Genomic DNA, 19,152 nt, shown 5'->3' with positions numbered 1-19,152 from the left:
ATAGCAATTATTGTCGGAGATCACATAAAAAAGTGCTTTCCAACTCTTATTTGGGACCCACTAAAGGTTTTTTTGTTTTTTCTTTATGTCTCCCATTTCTAAGGTGTTTTCTTAAGTTTCTTCTAATTTTTCTTCAGAATATATATCAGAGCAGATCCCCAGTAGGGAAAAAAAAAAGTTACTGAAAAGGGAAGTAGTTATCCATACACTGAAAAATCAGCCATCTTTTTTTTCCGGCGGTTGTCCCATACGGGTGAACCCTTGACCTTGGTATAATCAGCACCACGCTCTCCCAAGTGAGCTAACTGGCCAGACTCATACTCCTTTATAGTTGCCTCGTGTAGAAATCAGTTCTCCAAGTGCTGTGAGTGGTGCCACTTAGGAGTAGAAACTGATGATTGATGGCCTTTGGGTGGTTTGAAGTAGACCCAGTTGAGAACAGTAGTAGCTTTGTAGGCAGGAAGAGAATAGTAAGAACACGAAGAATTGACTCCCCAAACTGCCATCACTCCCCTTCCCATATTTTTTGTGTTGTTAGTTATTTGGTTTTTGACAGAGAAAGTAGAAACTTACTTAAATGTAAAATTCTAGTTGCTGCTATCAGGCCAGTGTGGGGGCCTTAGTTGGGGCCAACTTGGCTAGAAGAGACATTAGAAACTTCTGTTTTCTGGGAGCTGGATATTTCAGATTCATCTGTCATGGGTTTTCTACACACCATCTCCATGATGCAAGCTCGGAACTGGAGGGAAAGACAATCGGAAGTAGCCCCCTCAGCAGACAAGTACAGGGAAGATAGAATAGAGAGCTTTACCTGCTTATTCATGAAGCAGTAGATGATGGGATTGTAGACACAAGCACTCTTGGAGAAGAAGGCAGGAATGGTGACAAGCCGTAAGTCCAGCCCATGGTTACGGTTGTTGACCATGTACATGGCCAGGGCAGCATAGGGCACGTAACAGACACAAAAGGATCCCACCATCACCACCACCATGCGCGTCACCTCCCGCTCGGCCTTCTGGGTTGTGGCTGACTCTTGCTGCTGAGCTGCAACCTGGGGCAGAGCACAGAGAGCACCACATTCCTCTTCTGGCCCTTACCTCCCAGATCTGGGCCCTGGGGTAGGGGGGCTCCACGATCGCCTCTCTTCTGTCCCAGCTTCTGGGCTAGTTCCTTTGGCTCTCCTTCCTTGAGGAAGGTAGGGTGGAGGTCGCTCTGGTCTGTGACATTGGAAGGGATCACATGGACTCTTGACACCTATTTGAGTAGGGATGACTCTACCTTATTCTTTATTCTGTTTCATTATTCCTCCTACCCCCACTTCCTTCACCTCTTTTAGGTACCCCCTCCATCTGGCTATGCACATTTCTAGGTGTCTTATGTCCTAGAGCACTCACCTGGAGCCCCCTGACCCACTTCTCCCTGACCCTCTCAAAAGCTACTCACAGCTCTGAGGGCCCCCAGCAGCTGGGAGTAGGAGAAGCAGATGAGAGAGAGAGGTATGATGAAGCAGAAGATGAAGAGGAACCAGGTATAGTACTCGCTGCGATATTTGCTGCCCACGGTGTACCAGTCAGGGCCACAGGAACACTGCAGGCCTTCAGGGATGAACCTGCAAAGGATCAAGCACTCACCCAAGGAACAACCACCTGCTCACTCTGGGCTCTGCGCAAGAATTAGTGGAATGGGAGCTGAGACTCCTGGACTGTGTTCTCCGCTTAGAACCCAGGGAAAGCCAAAAGGCTTTGAGCAGGGGGATATTCGGTCCTCACCAGCAGAGGCTACAGCAATTCCAATTGCCTAGTAAACATTAGCACTTGTCTCCCAGAGCCCTTTCACCTCACCTACTCCACCAACTCCTTAAAAAGCAGAGGTCAAAGACCTGAAAGGTTACACCCATGCTCACTTTCTACCCACGTCCACCTGAACTAGCTAAGTCGGCACCACTCCCCTGCTCTCACCGGCTCCAGCCGAAGAAGGGTGGGATGGAGACGCCAACACCAATGGTCCAGGTAGCCAAGACCACTATCAGTGCATGCTTGGAGCTGAAGCGGAAGTTGCCGAAGGGCTTACAGATGACAAGGTAGCGCTCAAAGGCCAGGAAGGCCAGTGACCAGCCTGTCACCAGACCTGTAGTGAAATGTGAGAGTAATGGGGTAGACAGAGCCCCACCCCGCCTGGCTGGCAGAGTGGAATACAGATGGAGTGGAACAAGCACAGAGACAGACAGGGTTGGACTGATGTTTGGAGTGGAGTTTAAGACTTAATCCTATTTTGGCCAAACTTCTAGTCTGGGTTGCTTGGTACCCCAGTATTCAAATGGGCACCAAACTCCTTTTGCCCAGATTCCTCTTTAGGGGCCCCCACCAACCCAAAAGCCTGGTTCCTGGTTCCAATCCTAGAGTAGAGTCCTTTACCTCCCCCCATCATTCCCTTTCAGTACCTGCTGCAGAGCCCAGGAAGGCCTCCAAAGCACAAAGATGCCGGCCAAAGAAAAAGTATCCCTTACAGCTGTTGACGAAAACAATGAAGACAGAGAAGACGCAGTAGAGGAAGCCCCCCAAAGATACATTGACCAGAATGTAGTTGAGTGGCTGCCGCAACTTTCTGTAGCGCAGCGTAGCCACCAGTACCGAAGCATTGAGTGGCGTCCCTGCAAAGAAGACAAAGCCCATGAAGGCTGCCTGGAGGTGGAAGGCCCACACAGGGGCAATGTGGTACTGAGGTCCATCCCACGGCTTCACCAAAGAGGTGTTCTTGAACAGATAAAACTCCTCTTCCTCTGACATCTTGCTCATGGGGTACTCCCCCACCCCCTCTGATTCCTCTTATAGATTACCTTTCCACCACTCCCCCCACCACCCCCACCACCCCACAACCTCTCTAAAGACACTTGGGCTCTGTGAATGATCAGTACTGATCCTAAGCCTCCCAAGGACAAAGTTTGGGATTAGAGACCCCTAAGCCCCCACCTAAACCTTTTGTGGTCCCAAAGCCGATTGTATTCTTCAGAGGATAAAAGATTGGGCTCAAAGAATCTGGATCTGTAATGCTGGCTGCTGGGATGAACAGAAGTGGGCTGACCCATATTCAGTGAAGACACTTCCACCTTCTTGTTCTTTGACTGGAGCTTTAGAGGGCAACTATCTTCTTTTGGCCTCTGGCACTCCTATATCCCTAAAAGTTTCTGCACCTCAGCTGCCCCTTTGTGGAAGGTGCCTAGCTAAATCTCCTCCAGGAGGCTGGGAATCAGCCTCAGGCTGCAGGAAGGGGTCAGGAATGGGAAGTGCCCTGGAAGTACCTTAGAAAACAGCCTTCATGGAACAGGGCAGAGGCAACTTGACAGTGCCTGGACATCTAGGGCATCCCTTAGCCAGGCTGCCTCCATTTTTTCCTGCTGCATTTACCCAGAGAATGTACCTTTCCTACTCAGGCCTCTAGCCAGGTTGAGGTTAGTCTGCTCACTGTCCTCACATTATGTTCATGCCTACCCCTACCCTTAGCTCAACAGTGCCCAAGTTACCACAGTCTTCCTCCTGTCTGTTCATCCAGGTCCTGTCCAGCCCTCACAGCCCACCTCACAAAGACCTCTTGTGTGAAGCCTACCTCAGGGATGCCTGCTCTGCTCTGAGCTTCACCTGCTTTTGCACCCAACACTACACTTTAGACTTTATGAACATATCTTCTTCCCCACCTCAGTAGATTTAAATATATAGATGAGTTAAAAGTGGCACACTTTAAATATTGCTAAGTTAAAAGTAAAAGGATATTCCAGTAATGGCAGAGTAGTTTATCAGATGAATCCTCCCAAAGTTAACAAATTATACACTGGACAAAATATGAAAAACAACTATTTGAAAGCACCTAAAGAATCCAAAAGCAGGTAGAAACTGAAAGACTCAACTCTGGCATGAAAGAAACCATCTACATTTAAATGGATCTTTTCCTGTGTGCACTCCCCAGTATAAATGGTGTGGGACAACTAGAACTCCTGCAGAAAGCCCCAGCTTTCATTAGCTTGAAGAGTCAGAGGACCGAGTTTGGGACTCCAAAGCAGCTGAAAATTTAAGGTGAATTTCCTAGAATGAAGGGAGCCACAGAAGGGGAAGTCTTCAAATCTGCATATAAATTTTCCTTAAATTGTAGTCTGACAGCAAAAGGCAACAGCTGGAGATCTGAAAGAGATGACCAAAGATTTTAACTGCTAACTCACCACAGTATAGAAAGAGTTTGAGTTTGAATCCCACCAACTTAGGAGGTCTGGGTAAACACCTCAGGCTTTCCATTTAAAACTCCCAAAATGCCATACTGTAGAGCTAAAGTTTGTGTTCCAGTATGAAAGATATACCCTAACACTAAGGGCAAAACCAAAGCTGACTCGTACTAGCAAAGGATAAAATCAAGCCTCAACAAGTTCAAAGTGATCAATTAGTAATTTAACTGCCTGTTAGAATGAAAATTAACACTCCTCGATGGAAGATAACAGAATCCAATCTCTAACGTGAACTATCTATAATGTCTAACACATAATAAAAAATTAGAAGGCAAGTGAAAGGGAAAAAAATTAAGAACACACTGGAAAGTGGACCCATGGCCAAAAGAAAAAGTCTTCAATAGAAACATACCTTGAGAAAACCTAGAAGTTGGCATTAGTGGAAAGGACATTAAACACCTATTATAAATATGTTCAAGGACTGAAAGGAAAAAATGGGTTAACAGATCTCAACAGAGAAATGGGAAGAATAAAAAAGAACCAAATGGAAATTCTGAAACTGAAAAACACAATACATGCAATGAAGAATTTCCTAGATGGCTTAACAGCAGATTGGACAGAAAAAGAAAGGATCAGTGAACTTGACTATAGATCAGTAACAAAAAGATATGTGAAATATCCCCAAACACTTAGGAATAAGCAATATACATCCAAATACCACATAGGTCAAAAGAGAAACTATAAGGGAAATTTGAAAGAATTTGAGCTGAATGACAATAAAAACAATGTATCAAAATTGAGGAATGCAGCTAAAGCAATGCTTAGAGAGAAATTCATAGCTTTAAATATTTATATTAGAAAAGAAGAAATGTCTAAAATTTAAACTTTCACTTTAAGAAGCTAAAAAAGAAGAGCAAATTAAACCCAAAATAAATAGAAAGAAGATACTAAAGATGAGAGCAGAAAACAAAATGCAATTGGAAATGAATAAAGAATAGGGAAAATCAATGAAACCTGAAGCAAAACTGAACACAGAGCTCTCTCCTGTCTCAAGCACCTCCTCAGCAGGAATCAGCCAACAGTTACAGGTTTTCCAGCCCCCTCATGACAGGAACTTGCCCACCATCACCATTTTGAAGATTCCTAGATACTATAAGAGAGGCAAGTATATTCTAAAATTAACCAGAATTTTGGACTTTGGAAGGATCCTCAGAAATCTGCCAACAGGGAAACTGAGGTCCATAGAAGTGCTTACTGTCTCCTGATAAATTTATACGGAACCCAGGTCTCCTGATTTCCGATCCTCCATCCTCAAAAAGGTCAAGGCCCATGCCAAGTTTCTGTCACATAGATTGGTATACACCCTAGGTCTTCCAGTCCCTCCTCCCTCAAGCTTCCAAAAGACCACCAACATGGTTTACGACAGCAGTGTCCCCCAGTATCTGGGGTCTGGGACAGGCTCAAAGGAGACCCAGCTGCAGAAAGAGAAGCTAGACGCAGAGTTCTAAATGAGTACATTGCTGGGTTGGGCTTATATGCTCCTTGAGACCAGGATGTGTGCCTCATTCATTCTATCCAAGCTCCGAGCACTGTGCCTGGAGCATTATAGCAGATACTTATGGGTTTTGTTGCTTGAATATGTGAATGAATCTCTGACAATCATTCTCCAGCCTGTGCTCTGATCCTTCAGAACCAAGGAGGGAGAATACCACAGTGAGTAATAATGGGGGCTGCAGAGCCAGACTGCCCAGGGTGGCAGCTGCATTCCATCACTTACTGGCCATGTGACCTTGGGACGTGGTCCTCTGACCCTATTCCCTTATCTGCAAAATGGGGCTAACAATGGCCCCACATCACAAGTTTGTTGGAAGGATTGTATAAGAAATCTCCTATGAAGCTACCAGCCCAGGGCCCAGCACATATTACTCAGGAAATGTATACTTGCTGTTATAATCAGGATGCCCCCTACTCCCTCCTGAAGCCACCAGGTCCATCTCTAGATAGCTCCAACAGATAGAAAATTCTCCTTTGCTGTGAGACCAAACCTCCCTTCCCAGCATCTTCTTCCACTGACTCCCATTCTCCCCTGGAGCCTCCCTCAGTTTACCTCATCCCGCTTCCCCATCACCAGCCACTGTCCAGAGACTGTCCTCTCCCCATGGACGTCCTTGTCTTCAGGCTAAGCGTGAGCAGGGCCCGGGCCTGGAGGCCCTTGGGTGCCTGGACACTGCAGAGCCAGACTAGGAGCTCTCCTGCAGAGGGGCCTGAGCAAAACAAGGGTGAGAACACCTTCTCCCTTGTTGTGGCCACTGTCACTGGGTCTGAGCCTGCACTGGGTTTTTTGGCAGCCGTGCACATTGTGGACTCCCAGTGAACCTACAATCAATAAATGGAATCTTTTTCACACACGGGGTCACGAAAGTGCTCCTGTGGATTGGGGACAAGTTTAGGCCTTGTGTTCACTCTGAATTTCATCTTTCGGGTGTGTCCTGTTGTTCCAGCTTGGCCAGACCTTTGTGGAATCTCACCAGTGAGGTGGCTTCACCTCCTGGCTCTGGCTGCCTCTTAAACATACAGTGCACAAATCCTCCAAGGTAGGAGGGAAGAGCCAGATACAAGGAAAGCTTGTGTGCTTGGGGGCAGCGGGGGTGGGGTGGTGCAGGGTCTCTGTCTCTGCTTGGTCCTGCACATCCCCGAGGCCTGTCCACTGTGGTTGTCGCCTGCTCCTGGCTATTCTCCCACCCTGGCCCCTGATGTGGTCCCAGAGCAAACAGTCAGAGGAGAGGCTCCGGTGCTCCCCTTTTCTCTCTAGTCCAGGTGGGCACAAAAGTAAAATGCTTCCCCTATCTCGCTCACTGTCAGCACAAATATACATCAAGAGGAGCTTTAGTGGTCACTGATTTATGCCTTCTACACACCCCTTTTCTCCTTTTTTTGGCTGCTTTCCTCTTCAAGCAAGGGAACTGGTTAAAGCTCTAGGCCTCACTGACTATTGGGGCTTATTGGCTCAACCCAAGCTGAATGATAAAAATGATCTTATTCCTCTAAGAACATATTAACACGAGAAAACAATCTGCATAGGGAGACTCCTCTTCCCTGCCCATGCCCACCCTCGTTGTAGGATAGAGGGCATTAGACAAGCCAGCGACAGAGATCTGTGGCACTCCACTCAAGACCTCATTCCTGGCTCACCTTTGGGCACCATTCTTCAGCCACTCCTTCATCTGCCTACTGTTGTCCAATCAAACAATATTGATTGTTCAACAAATGTGTCAAATGCCTCCCTGAAATCCAGACAGTCTCTGCCTCAGGATATTGCTTTGATAAACCATCTTACTGGCACTGCCAAAAATGTTTAAAAGGAAATAAGGGGTTTGATACGACTTTTTCTTGGTGATCCCATGCTGGCTCCTTCTCTTTCTATCCTTTTCCTTTCTCTGCACTTACAGAAGTCTAAGTGTAGTGGCCAATCCACCAGGCCAACCGGTCCCCCATTGTGAGCTGGCTCTTGCAGGGCCTTGGCTACACTTGTCACCCAAACTGGATGGTCTGCAGCATTGGCCAGCCCCTGGCCTTCCTCAAGGCCTCACAGTCTTCTCTTTTGGGTTAATAAAAGCAAAGCCATATCCTAAGCTGACCAGGCTATATCTTGATTTTCCTTGGCTCTTGATCTAGAAGGGCTGGATGGGAGACTTGTCAGCCAGTTCTGAAGGACTGGCGTTCCCACGTGCATGCACACACATGCACATCCCACACAGATGCTTGCACACAGACAAGATTCCTGGTGGACACTGCAGGAGAGATCCAGTTAAGGGTACAGAAATTGCAAGGCCATTGGTTTTCACCAGATTGCCTGAGTCGGCTCATCTCTTGCCCTGGGCAAGAACCTCAGGACCAGGCACTTTAAGGTGCCTATCCCTGAGCAGGGCACATGGACCATGTGTTAGGCTGGCCTGAGTGGAACATGTTGGCCTCAGCTGTCTGCAGGAGTCTGCTGAGGTGCCCACTTCTGCAAATGGTTCTGACGGGAGTCTAGCTGGTGTGGGTACAAGGCATCCCAGTTCCTCTTACTCCCAGTGTGCAGGCTAGGTGGCCACATTTTCGGCATCTCCTAGCACTGTTCTGACATCTTCCCAGACAGTCCCCTCCCACCCAATTCCACTCCACATTAAAGGGAAGGGCAATGGGCCCAAGCTGGGGGCAATCCAGCCCCAGCTAAGATGGGGCAGATGCCCCTGAGGGGTTTATACCAAAAAGAACCTCACCCAAGCATAGAGTCTCACTGGCACCCAAGCCAGGGACAAAAAATTTCCAGAGTCATTTAAGCCATGGAGTAGGAGGCGGGGAGATTCTGAGGAGGGGGCATAGGGTGAAAGAGGTGGCTAATGATATAAAAACTGGAGACATTTTACGTGCATTTAATTTATGCAATGCCTTTTCCAGGTTTAAAGCCATTTAATTAATTTAAGAACATGATAATACACTAAGGCTTTACAGAACTTCATGTGAGGTATATTTAGACCAGAACGCTATTGACATATTGCATCAGATAATTTTTTATTGTGGGGGCTGACCCATGCATTGTAGGGTGTTTAACAGCATCCCCAGCCTCTATCCACTAGATGTCCAAATCACCACTAACATTCCAATTATGATAACCAAAACATCTCCAGACACTGCCAAACAGGCCGAGAGATAAAATCCCCCTCTCCTCACTTCCTTCCCATCCCCTCCAGTTGAGAGTCATTGATTTATATTTAGACTTATAAATGCCCGAGACTGAATGGAAAAGTCAAGAGGAAATTTGTTTTGTCTGCCATTCTAATTGTCCAGAAAAAAAGAAAAATCCAAGAAAAAGTAGATATTTTCTGAATAGTTTCAGTTATTATTATTATTATTCTCATTAGAAGTTTGTTTATACCCCCTCCTTTTCCAGAAATATTTTAAGGGAGGCTTGCAGGACTATATGGAACATAACAAGAAACCATGAATCAAATGGTGGAACAAAAGAAAGAGAACATGGAGAGTAAAAGAGTCTGGAAGGATACACAGCATTGTGAATGTAATTAACTCCATGTAATTGTATGTTTAAAAATGCTTCAAATAACAATCCTTATGTTACATATATTTTACCACAATTAAAAAAAAAAAGAAAAATGTGTGATTCTTATAGAAGTAGAAAGCAGAATACTAGTTACCAGATGTGGAGAAGGGAGAAGGAGCTGGGGCGGAGAAGGTGGGAGGGACAGAGGTGGATTAACAAATACAAAGTGAGGGCCGGCCCGTGGCTCACTTGGAGAGTGTGGTGCTGTCAACACCAAGTCAAGGGTGAAGATCCCCTTACCGGTCATCTTTTAAAAACAAAACAACACAAAGTTACTAGCAGAGAGGAAGAATAAGTTCTGGTGTTCTAGGCTGACTGTAGCTAATAATATTACATTGCATGTTTATAAATAGCTAGAAAAGAGGATCTTGAATGTGATCACCACAAAGGATAAATGTTTAGGTGACGGATCTGTAACTACCCTAAGTGAATCATTGCACAACGTCCACATGTATGGAAACAACACACTGTACCCCACAAATATGTACAATTATAAGAGTCTGAAAAGAAATTGAAATATGATCACTCTGTGAACTTGTGACCGATGGACCATACATTCAGCCCAGGCTTTCCAGCAGCTACTCATTTACACCATGCAAAATGTGCAGAGAGTAAATGCAAACCAACTGTTCTTGGGGTTATGACAGACAAGAATGTCTCCCTGGGGAGTTCACAAAGGAGACATTGGTGTGATACAATAAACAATGTCCTCAACAACATCCCTGAGTAGACACAATAATCAGTTTCACAGGATTGGGCCTATTACTGACTCTTCAATATGGACTCAACACAGCACAAAGCACAATTGGGAATTGTACATAAACCAAACCATGAGGATGAGGCCCAAACACCAGGCTCTGCTGAGCTGCTCTGATCCAGAGGAAATTTTAGCTATGAGGAGACTTTAAATACGTTTCTCCCTATCCTAATTATTGCCTCTCTCTACCTAGATTTTTAATACAATAATTTAATTTGTTTTCATAGATTCAGAGCTCATAATTCTTTTTTTTCAATTGAAACACAATTGATCGTACATATCTGTGGGATACAGTGTTGACTATCAATACCTGTGTGCAATACAGAACTCAAAATTCAAAAAGTACAAAGGAATATACTTTAAAAAATAAATTTCTTTCCCATTCAACCTCTCAGCTACTCAGTTGCCCTTTTCAGAGGCAACCAGTGTTAGCTTTTTGCTGTGTTTTTGATATGTAGGAAGTGACAGTGAGCTTGAGATGATGTGTTTTGGCCATATTGTCTGTTAAACGCTGACCCATATGGCTGGAGTGATGAGAGAAGGGAAGAATTAACACGCTCTTGTGAAAACGAGAAACCACCCAAGGACTTGCCTGACCAAACGCCATCCTCTCGCGCGGGAGGTGAGTGAGGAAGCTGGCAGAGGTAGAGCCACAGTTCTTCCCAAAAATTTCCATTTGTGCCTTCTTAAATGCAGACATGGTAGAGTGACTGAGGGGCTAAAGTTCTACTGGATGGAGCAAGGTTACAGTAACTTTAGCCTGGAAATAAATCGAAGGTAGGTACCAATGGATTTCCACCAGGGAACCATTTCTCTCCCACAATCCAGGAGGCCTTTGGAAGTGTGGGTGGCAGGGAGTATTTTATGGCTGTCACAACAGTGGAGAGGGGATTACTGGTATTTAGTGGACGGGATGCTGCTCCAGATGGGCCACACAAAGAAGAATGTCCTGCCCCAAATTCCAACAGCACCCCTGGAGAGAAGCACTGGCTGAGACTCAACCCTGGTCTCAGCTCTGAAACATTTTCAGCGAAGTCCTCCTAGGAGCCCTAGCTTTGAACAATATCACTCCCTGGCACACCCACTAAGAGGAACAATTTAGAGAATGTGTGCTGAGGTAATAGAATGACATGTTGAGTGCGCTTTTATTTATAAACCAGGTTAAAGCTGGCGAACAACTACCCAAAAACTCTCTTAGATTTGAGAATAGATGGGCTGTTGCCTTTCTCTCTGGCCCTGATTAGTCAGCAGAGCCATTTGTCGGTCCAGACATTCCTGGATGGAAATAATAAAACCTTATCCCCGGGTATAAAGAAATGCTGGCCGATCCACTCTTCCCGCCTACCCAAGGGAGGGATGGTTCAGTAGGAAGCCTGCTTAAAAGGATGGAGGGTGGGAGGGTTTCTCCAGGCTTATGGTTTCTACTTCAAGCCACATGGGGAGGATTCACGTGACTATCTGTTGCCACTAGTGATTTTTTGTGTGTGCACGCTCCCGAGATTTCCTTTCTTTCACTTGTTCACTCATTCATTCATTCAACAGACATATGCTGAGTGACGACCACAACAATGGTTGTGCTAAGGATTAAATGAGATTAATCTGGTAACGTGCTTACATGAGGCTGGGCACACAGAGATTCTTGGAAATCATTTACATTGTCAGCAGGATTGCCAAGGGCCAGACACAAAGTTAGATGCCAAGACCAATAAAACAGGTCTCTGCCCCCATAGAGCCCCCAGGACACAGAGGACAGCCCCACTGGAAATGAGCAAGGGTCCCAGGTGGGATAGATGTGGTACAGGCACAGGGAAGCACAAAAGAGAGAGCCTGGCTGAGCCCACTGGGGTCTCCTACAAGGCCCCAGTTCCTGGGGTGTGATCTCCCTCTCACTCCCTTTTGGGAACCTCCTAAGCTGAAGGACGCCTACCCAGGCCACCCTCAGGCTGTTAGCAGGTTCTTCTGGGGCAGCTCTCCTGGATAGGACAAGCAGGGCAGGTGGCGTTGGGGAGGGCATGTGGGTACTTACAAGATGCGGGGCCCGGTCTCTGGTTTTCTAGAAAGTCCGGGTAGCAGTGTGTACTGCATTTAAAACAGTTTTGGATTCAGACAAATGTGAATAAGCTGAATTTAGTCAAATTTCTTTATTTCACAGTGGCGGTGACACTGATCTCACATGGTTGTTATAAGGTTAAAAAAGATCTGCCGGGCACAGAGCACACTGCCTGGCCCACAGGAGGCATTAAATGGCTGCTTTCCTATTGTGTATTTCCCCCACACCTTGTGTTGTCTTCATAACCCGTTTCCTTTGTACAGTCCTTTACAGTTTGCAGAGTGTTTTTACATACATTGGTACAGCCGATCCTCACAATGTTACCTTCCCCCAGTGGTAGGTGAAGAAACTGAGTAACTTAGCAAATGTCCCCTAATTAAAGGTGAGCTGGGGCAGTCTTCCGGGTCCTTGCCTAGGAGTCTAATGGGTTTAGAGAATTTTTTTTTTTTTTTTTTTTTGGTGTTCTGATTATGAGGTAAGAATGAAAGATGGGTGGTTCTTAGTTGGGTGCAAGAAGTCCCAGCCAGGCTCACAGCCCTGGGCTACCCCAGAAAGGGATGGCCACTGGAGCCTGGCTCCTTCTCTGCCCTTCTCCAGCAGGACTTCCATGAACCACACTTGATAGTTCTGGGGGAGAACTGGTAGTCACGGAGAAGAAAGGGCCCTGCCTGCGAAACGCCCGGGCATAGGAGCTGTGTGGCTCTGCGGTGGGCTGGGGAGGAGCAGGAGTGAACCCAGGAGCGAGGCCTGCTGGAGCGCAGCCGGCCTGGGCTGGGAGCCAGCCTGGAAGGAGGAGGGAGGCCACTTCTAGGAACCACAAACTGCTACTGCTCCTGTTGATGTGGCAGGGAGGGCACATCTGGTTAGAAGTAAGCACCAATGGCTCGTTGGTCTAGGGGTATGATTCTCGCTTAGGGTGCGAGAGGTCCCGGGTTCAAATCCCGGACGAGCCCTGCTTTTTTTCTCCTGCCCCTCCCCTGCTATGCTGCCACATACACATACACTGCCTGCCCTTTCCATGGTTGAAGCAAAAAGATTGCCTAGTGGTGTATGGTTAAAGGACACTGAGGACAAGCTGCGAGTCAGTCTCCCCATTAGCCATGGCCTGTTTGTACCCCATTATTTCACAAAGGCCAAACTGAGCAGGAAGGGACTGGCATAGCATCTGAGCCTGGCAAGGTTAGAGCAAAGGGGCTGCATTTTATTCAGCAGAAAGACAGCATCTCAGAGGGCCTCAGACGAAGAGCAAGTGATGAGGACACGTTGGGGGCTGGGCCTGAGCTGGAGGTCAAGAACAGGTAAGCTCTCCATGTAAAACCCAAGCTACAAAATGCACTGGACTCAAAGTCCAAGAGCTAGGATTAAAGTTACAATTGTGAGTCCTAGTTTTCCCCTCAGTAAAATGGGAACAATAATACTTATTTCTCAGAGTTGTTGGGAGGATTAAATCCGAAATGATAATATACCTTACAGACATAGGGATTGTTAGGAATCATATTAAAGATAAAGAGAATCTAAAGGGGAACTTCTGGAAACATGACAGACTGGACTAAGGTATAGCTATTCCCTCATCTGGCACCCCCCAAAACACACATAGAGATGTTGAATAAAGTAGGTCCAAAATTAAAATATGAACAATTGCAATTTTTTTTAAAAAAAGTAAGTTCCCAGATATCAGAATGAAAGAAGAAATGTAAAGCCAAAGAAAAATAGGAAGAGGTTGTCACAATGGCCCGTAATGGGTGTCAGACACATAAATGCCCAGGGACCTGGAGCTGTGTTTTAATGCTTCCAGTTATAGGATGTGTAGACTTAGCCCACCAGAGACAAGGAGCTGGAACTGAACCCCTTATGTAAAACTCAGAACACCAAAGATCTGCCTTGTCCATGAAAAGAGGATTAAAAACTACATCTACCAGTCCAAGGAAACAGAGAAAAAGGGTGGAGATAACCTGAGAGATATAAGTCCCAAGCCTGATCAAGCATTTGTATAGTATCTGGATTTATATTATCTGCACGGTGCTGAATCCAAACAAAGATATTAAACATAAATCTGGTATAGGACACTTGAAGTCCCTAGGAATACTGCACAATAACACAGAACCAAGAAAAAGTTGTTTAAGGATGTTTTCATAGGCCAGGGAATATGGGACTCTTACCAAAAAAATAACAACAACAACAACAACAAAACCTACTGAAGAAGAGCTCACAATAAAATATCATAAACTTTGAATGTCTCCAGTTTCTTCCACTTTTTCCTCTGTCCTGACTGCGAAATACAGGGACCACTCTGTGACCTGGCTGGCAGCATATTTTCCCCTGCAGCCAAGAACCCAAGCTGGGGCCTTGAACTTTCCCAGGCACTGATAAAGGTGTTTAGGTTGTTGCTGAAAATACTGAAAGATTAATCATGTTGCTAAATATGTAAAAGCTAGCCCTATCCCCAGCCAAATTCCTTAAACCCTCATATAAACTCCATTACCTGATCCCCTAATAAACGCTTTGAACTGATCACCCTCTTTGCATTTAGTTCTTCTTTCTTTGGAATCCCAACCAGCCATATCTTGGGACAGTTTGGGGCACTCATTTGTGGGAATTCCCCTGCTGCTGCTTTTGGGGTGGCTCCAGATGCAGGTTAGGCTGGGACAAAACAAAGCTAGACAAGGAAGCAGTCCATCATAAGGAAGAGTCAGCAGGCACACAAACAAGAGAGCACTCCAAGAATTGTGTGTAACAGAACAACATGAAAACACTATATAATAAGTACACTTAAAAGTATTAAAGATTAAAGACAAGAAAATAAACTGTAATGAAAATAGGCCACAATGGAAAAAAAGCAGATATTGAGGAGAAAAAAAAAATTAAGAAATTAAAGATATAACCATTGAAATTAAAGACTCAATGATGGATTAAACAGTAGATTAGACTCAGGTGAAAAGAGAATTAGTGAACTGGAAGGTAGAGCTGAGGAAATCATTCAAAATATTAAAAAGTTGAAAAGTGATTAGAGAAAATATGAAAGAATAGTTAAAAGATGAGACAAGATTGAGACAGACTAATATATATCTAAGAAGAGTTCCAGAGAGAGACTCAAAGAATGCAGGAAATGTAATACTCCAATAGATAATGACTGAGAATTTTCCAAAGTTGAAGAAAGACACATGCCCTCAGGTGTTCATAAACACACTGTGGTGAAACTGCAGAATATTAAAGAGAAAGAAAAAAATCTTAAACACAACTAGAAAAAAAAGTCTGTTTTTCTACAAAGATAATTATATTGGCAACTTACTCCTTACTAGGAATAAGAGATCATGGAAAACAAAAGATTATAGAAAATATTTAGAGAAAAAAGATTGTAGAAAAAAATCTTTTCGTTGCCTATTATAGACAAAAGATTATAGAAAAAGTCAAAAGGCCAAGAGAAGATAACTGCCACCTAGAATTCTATGCCCACTAATTTTCCATTTACAGGGTATGAAATAAAGGCATTTAAAGACAAGTACTGAGAATGCTTACTACTCAAAGACTTTCATTGAAATGCCACAAAAGGATATACTTCATTAGAAGGAAACTGATGTAAGAAGGAAGGAGTAGACTACAAGAAAGAATGCTGAGCAGAGAAATTTATGAATATGTTAGTAAATCTAAATAAGCATTAAGACGGTGATGAGGATAATGATGACAGTGGTGGTAGTGGTGACGGTGATGATGAGACTTAATGGAGTTAGAAACAAGGTGAAACTAAAATAGTAGATAGAAATATGGGAGATTGTGGGGAAAGAAGATCAGAGTAAACATGTTCTAAGGTCTTTCCATTATTCAGGAAAAGTATGATGATATTGATTTACTGTTGACTTAAGTAAGAATGTTTAGAAAATATATAAAGAGGTAATCACCAAGAGAGTAGAACGAGAATGTGTAACTTCTAAATCAGTGGAAGCCAGGGGATAAGTAAGATAAATAAATGAAGCTACTGTTAGTGGTGTTTAAATTGGTCCAACTATTTCATAGAACAATTTGGCAAAAACCAGTTAAGTTTAAGAGGCACCTACTCTATGACCCAGAAATTCCACTTCTAGCTATCTGCCCCAGGGAAATGCTTACATATATGCCAACAAGGCCTGCACAGAACTGTCCATTGCAGGGGCCGGCCAGTGGCTCACTCAAGAGAGTGTGGTGATGATAACACCAAGGCCATGGCTTCAGATCCCTACATAGGGATGGCTGGTTAGCTCACTGGGTGAGCGTGGTGCTGACAACACCAAGTCAAGGGTTAAGATCCCCTTACCGGTCATCTTAAAAATAAAAAAAAAAAAAAGAACTGTCCATTGCAACATTGTTCTTAATATGGGAAACTGGAAGCAGCCTAAATGCCCACTAGCAGAAGATGGATAAATAAACTGTGGTATATTCAAGCAATGAAATAGTATTCAGCAGTTAAAATTCATGAACTGGAGCTATATGAAACGAAATAGATAAATGTAAAAAAATTTAGAGAAAAAAAGGAAGTTTGCAGAAGAATGTGTACAATATAACATCATTAGATAGATTACTAAAAAAAATTATGTATTGTTTGTGGATACATACCTATAAAGTAAAACGATAGAGGGCTGCCTCTGAATCAAATGTGGCAAGATACAATGGTTGTTAGAGTTCAGGCTTGTGTACATGGATATTTGTTATGTTATTCTCTGTACTGTATTTTTCTGCATATTTCAAATACTCATTTTTTTTAAATGAAAGGACTAGGCATCTAGAAATAAGGGTAAAAGGGGATAAATGGCTGCCTCAGTCCTCAGAAAGGATGATCTCCTGGGATGGGATTAGGAAGAAGGCTGAGTCCAGAGTCCAGGGATTATGAGGATTAATTCAGATCATCCCTCTAAGCTGATCACCTGGCTGACATGCCCACCACTCCTGGCCTTTCAGAGATGCATCCCTGACCACCTCCCTCATACTTCCTAAGCTCTTTCCTCCTGCCTCCTAACTTCACCCCCACCCTCAACCCAGTACTGGTCTGGCCAGGGTTTGCCCAGGTTTGGCTCTTGGGAATAGACTGGTTTAGGTCTCCCTTGAATGTTCCCCAATTCAAGGGTGAAGGGTGACCTGCATGCACCCCCGGAGCCAGAGAGAGATTAGTCCTAATACTCGGGATCAGATGTTCCTGAAGAGAGCTTGGAGCCCTGGATGTCACAATTGACAACTTCCATCCCTGTCCCTTCCTCCATTCTCCAGGAGGTCAGCAGTCAAGGCCAACTGCTAACCAGACTCTGCTGGCTGAGGCAGAAGCAGAAGGAGCTGTGCTGGGGCAGAATGAACAGCTGCTGGGCTTCCAGATTTGTCTCTGTCAGTCACTGGACCTCTATGTTCCCCAATCACCCAATGCCAGCCCCTTTCCACCATCCCTGACTAATGCCTTGCTCCCCAAGTCTGGACAGGCCTGGCCTCTGCAGCAGACTCTTTGCAGAGGGGTCTGGGTGAGTTGGTTCAATGGCCATTCCCCATGACTGGATCACCCTGGCCACAGGATCAGGAATGGAATCCTGTCCCCTGGGGAGCAAATGAAATATCCTTGATCTCTGCTCATCATCTCTCAGAGCACCAAGCTGGAGGGAATGAGAGAGAGGGAGACTTATAGGCAACATTTGATTCCACAAGCGTGAAATCATACCTTAAACGGTAAGGCAGAGCATTAACTGTGTAGTTGGGTGATTTACGTTTACTCAGCTATTCTGCGTGTCAGGTACTTTGTCAGATGCTGGAGATACAAAAATGACTAAGATACTTCCCAACTTGCAAGAAACCGGGCTGACAGAACCCTGACAATCCAGAGTGAGTGACGGGTGCTGTCACAGAGGGACGGAGGACAGAGTGGAGGCAGCAGGGGCATCTAATGGGAAGGGATGGCGTGTCCCAACTGAGGGTAGAAGGATGAGTAGGGGCTGTCCAGGCAAGCAAGGGCTTTCCTGTGGACCGTGGAGGGCTTGTGAACCTGGGAGTCTGTGGGGATGAACCCAGATAATAAACGCCTATGACCTTGTGAGAGGATATGCACAAGGGTCTGGTGTGTGTTCCTGACTTAATCTCCCAACAATCTTCTGGATGTGCTGGGAAGCCCCGGTCCCCAAGTGTACCCACTTCTACCCTGGCTGAGACTTGCAGAGATGTGAGGACTGTTCCGTTTAAGTCTGGCACCCAGCAGACATTCCTTCAATGAATGAATGGTTGAATAAGTGAAGTAGGCCTTCTGGGGCTTCCAAATCTCCCTTCTATGAGAGTGAGTCAGCCGCGCCCACTCAGAGCCGGCTGCAGCGGGGGCGTGGCTCGCAGCCCTCGGGTGCGGGACCAGGAGGGGCTGCAGGGCGGTGGAGAGGAGGTCTCCGGGCACCGAAGGCTGCGTGGGGTCACCGGAGGGCCCCTCCTAGGATGGGCGCCGGCTCCGGCTGGTGGGGGTGCGGGGAAAGCAGAGACATCAGGTCCCCGCGGTCGCACACCCCGGCCTCAGGCCGCGGAGAGTCCACGGCACCGGGCCGGGGCGGGCGGCCCCGCGGGCGCGGTATCTGCGGAGGGGCGGGCGCCGGCCCTGCTCGGTGCCGGAGCGGAGCGTGCCCGCACGTTTGGGGGAACAGTCCATCCTTGTCCTTTTGCGCCGCCACACTGAGCCGGACCGGGCCCCGACACCTGGCGCGGCGGAGTCCCCGCACGCAACCGACCCCGGGCGGAACCCACCGCCAGAACCAAGGGGTCTTGTCGCTCCCTTTTGTGGCAGCCGTAAGCCCGGAGTAGCCCACGTCGGCTGCCAGAGCCCGGCCGCTCCGCGCGCTCCTCCGGGGCGAGCCTCGGGGCGCATCGGGGACGCAGCCCCCCGCGGCCACCGGCTCCGGCTGCAGGGAGGGCTTCCGGGCGGCGGCGGGCGGCGTCAGGTGGCCGGCCAGGCCCCGCCCCCTCGGCCCGCCCTCCCTCGTCCCTCGTCCCTCGTCCCTCCTCCCCGGCTCCCGGTCCCCGGCCTCGCGGCTGCGGCTTCTGCTCCG

General features: G+C 46.3%; 1 protein-coding gene and 1 non-coding gene across 2 annotated transcripts; one reads left to right on the top strand and one right to left on the bottom strand.

The window, feature by feature from the left end:
• Positions 1-619: 619 nt before the first annotated feature.
• Positions 620-2,795, bottom strand: OPN1SW (opsin 1, short wave sensitive). Its single transcript, XM_063099822.1, has 5 exons — positions 2,441-2,795; positions 1,959-2,127; positions 1,444-1,609; positions 812-1,051; positions 620-739 (listed from the first exon to the last, which is right to left on the bottom strand). Exons 1-5 carry the CDS (start codon positions 2,793-2,795, stop codon positions 620-622), a joined length of 1,050 nt encoding a protein of 349 aa, XP_062955892.1.
• Positions 2,796-13,002: 10,207 nt separating this feature from the next.
• On the top strand, positions 13,003-13,074 carry TRNAP-AGG (transfer RNA proline (anticodon AGG)). Its single transcript has one exon. It is a non-coding gene; the product is annotated as a tRNA-Pro (tRNA).
• Positions 13,075-19,152: the final 6,078 nt, after the last annotated feature.

The sequence above is a fragment of the Cynocephalus volans genome, chromosome 6 (genome assembly GCF_027409185.1).
Source record: "Cynocephalus volans isolate mCynVol1 chromosome 6, mCynVol1.pri, whole genome shotgun sequence".
Taxonomy (NCBI): domain Eukaryota; kingdom Metazoa; phylum Chordata; class Mammalia; order Dermoptera; family Cynocephalidae; genus Cynocephalus; species Cynocephalus volans.
This window is presented reverse-complemented; position numbering and strand designations above follow the sequence as displayed.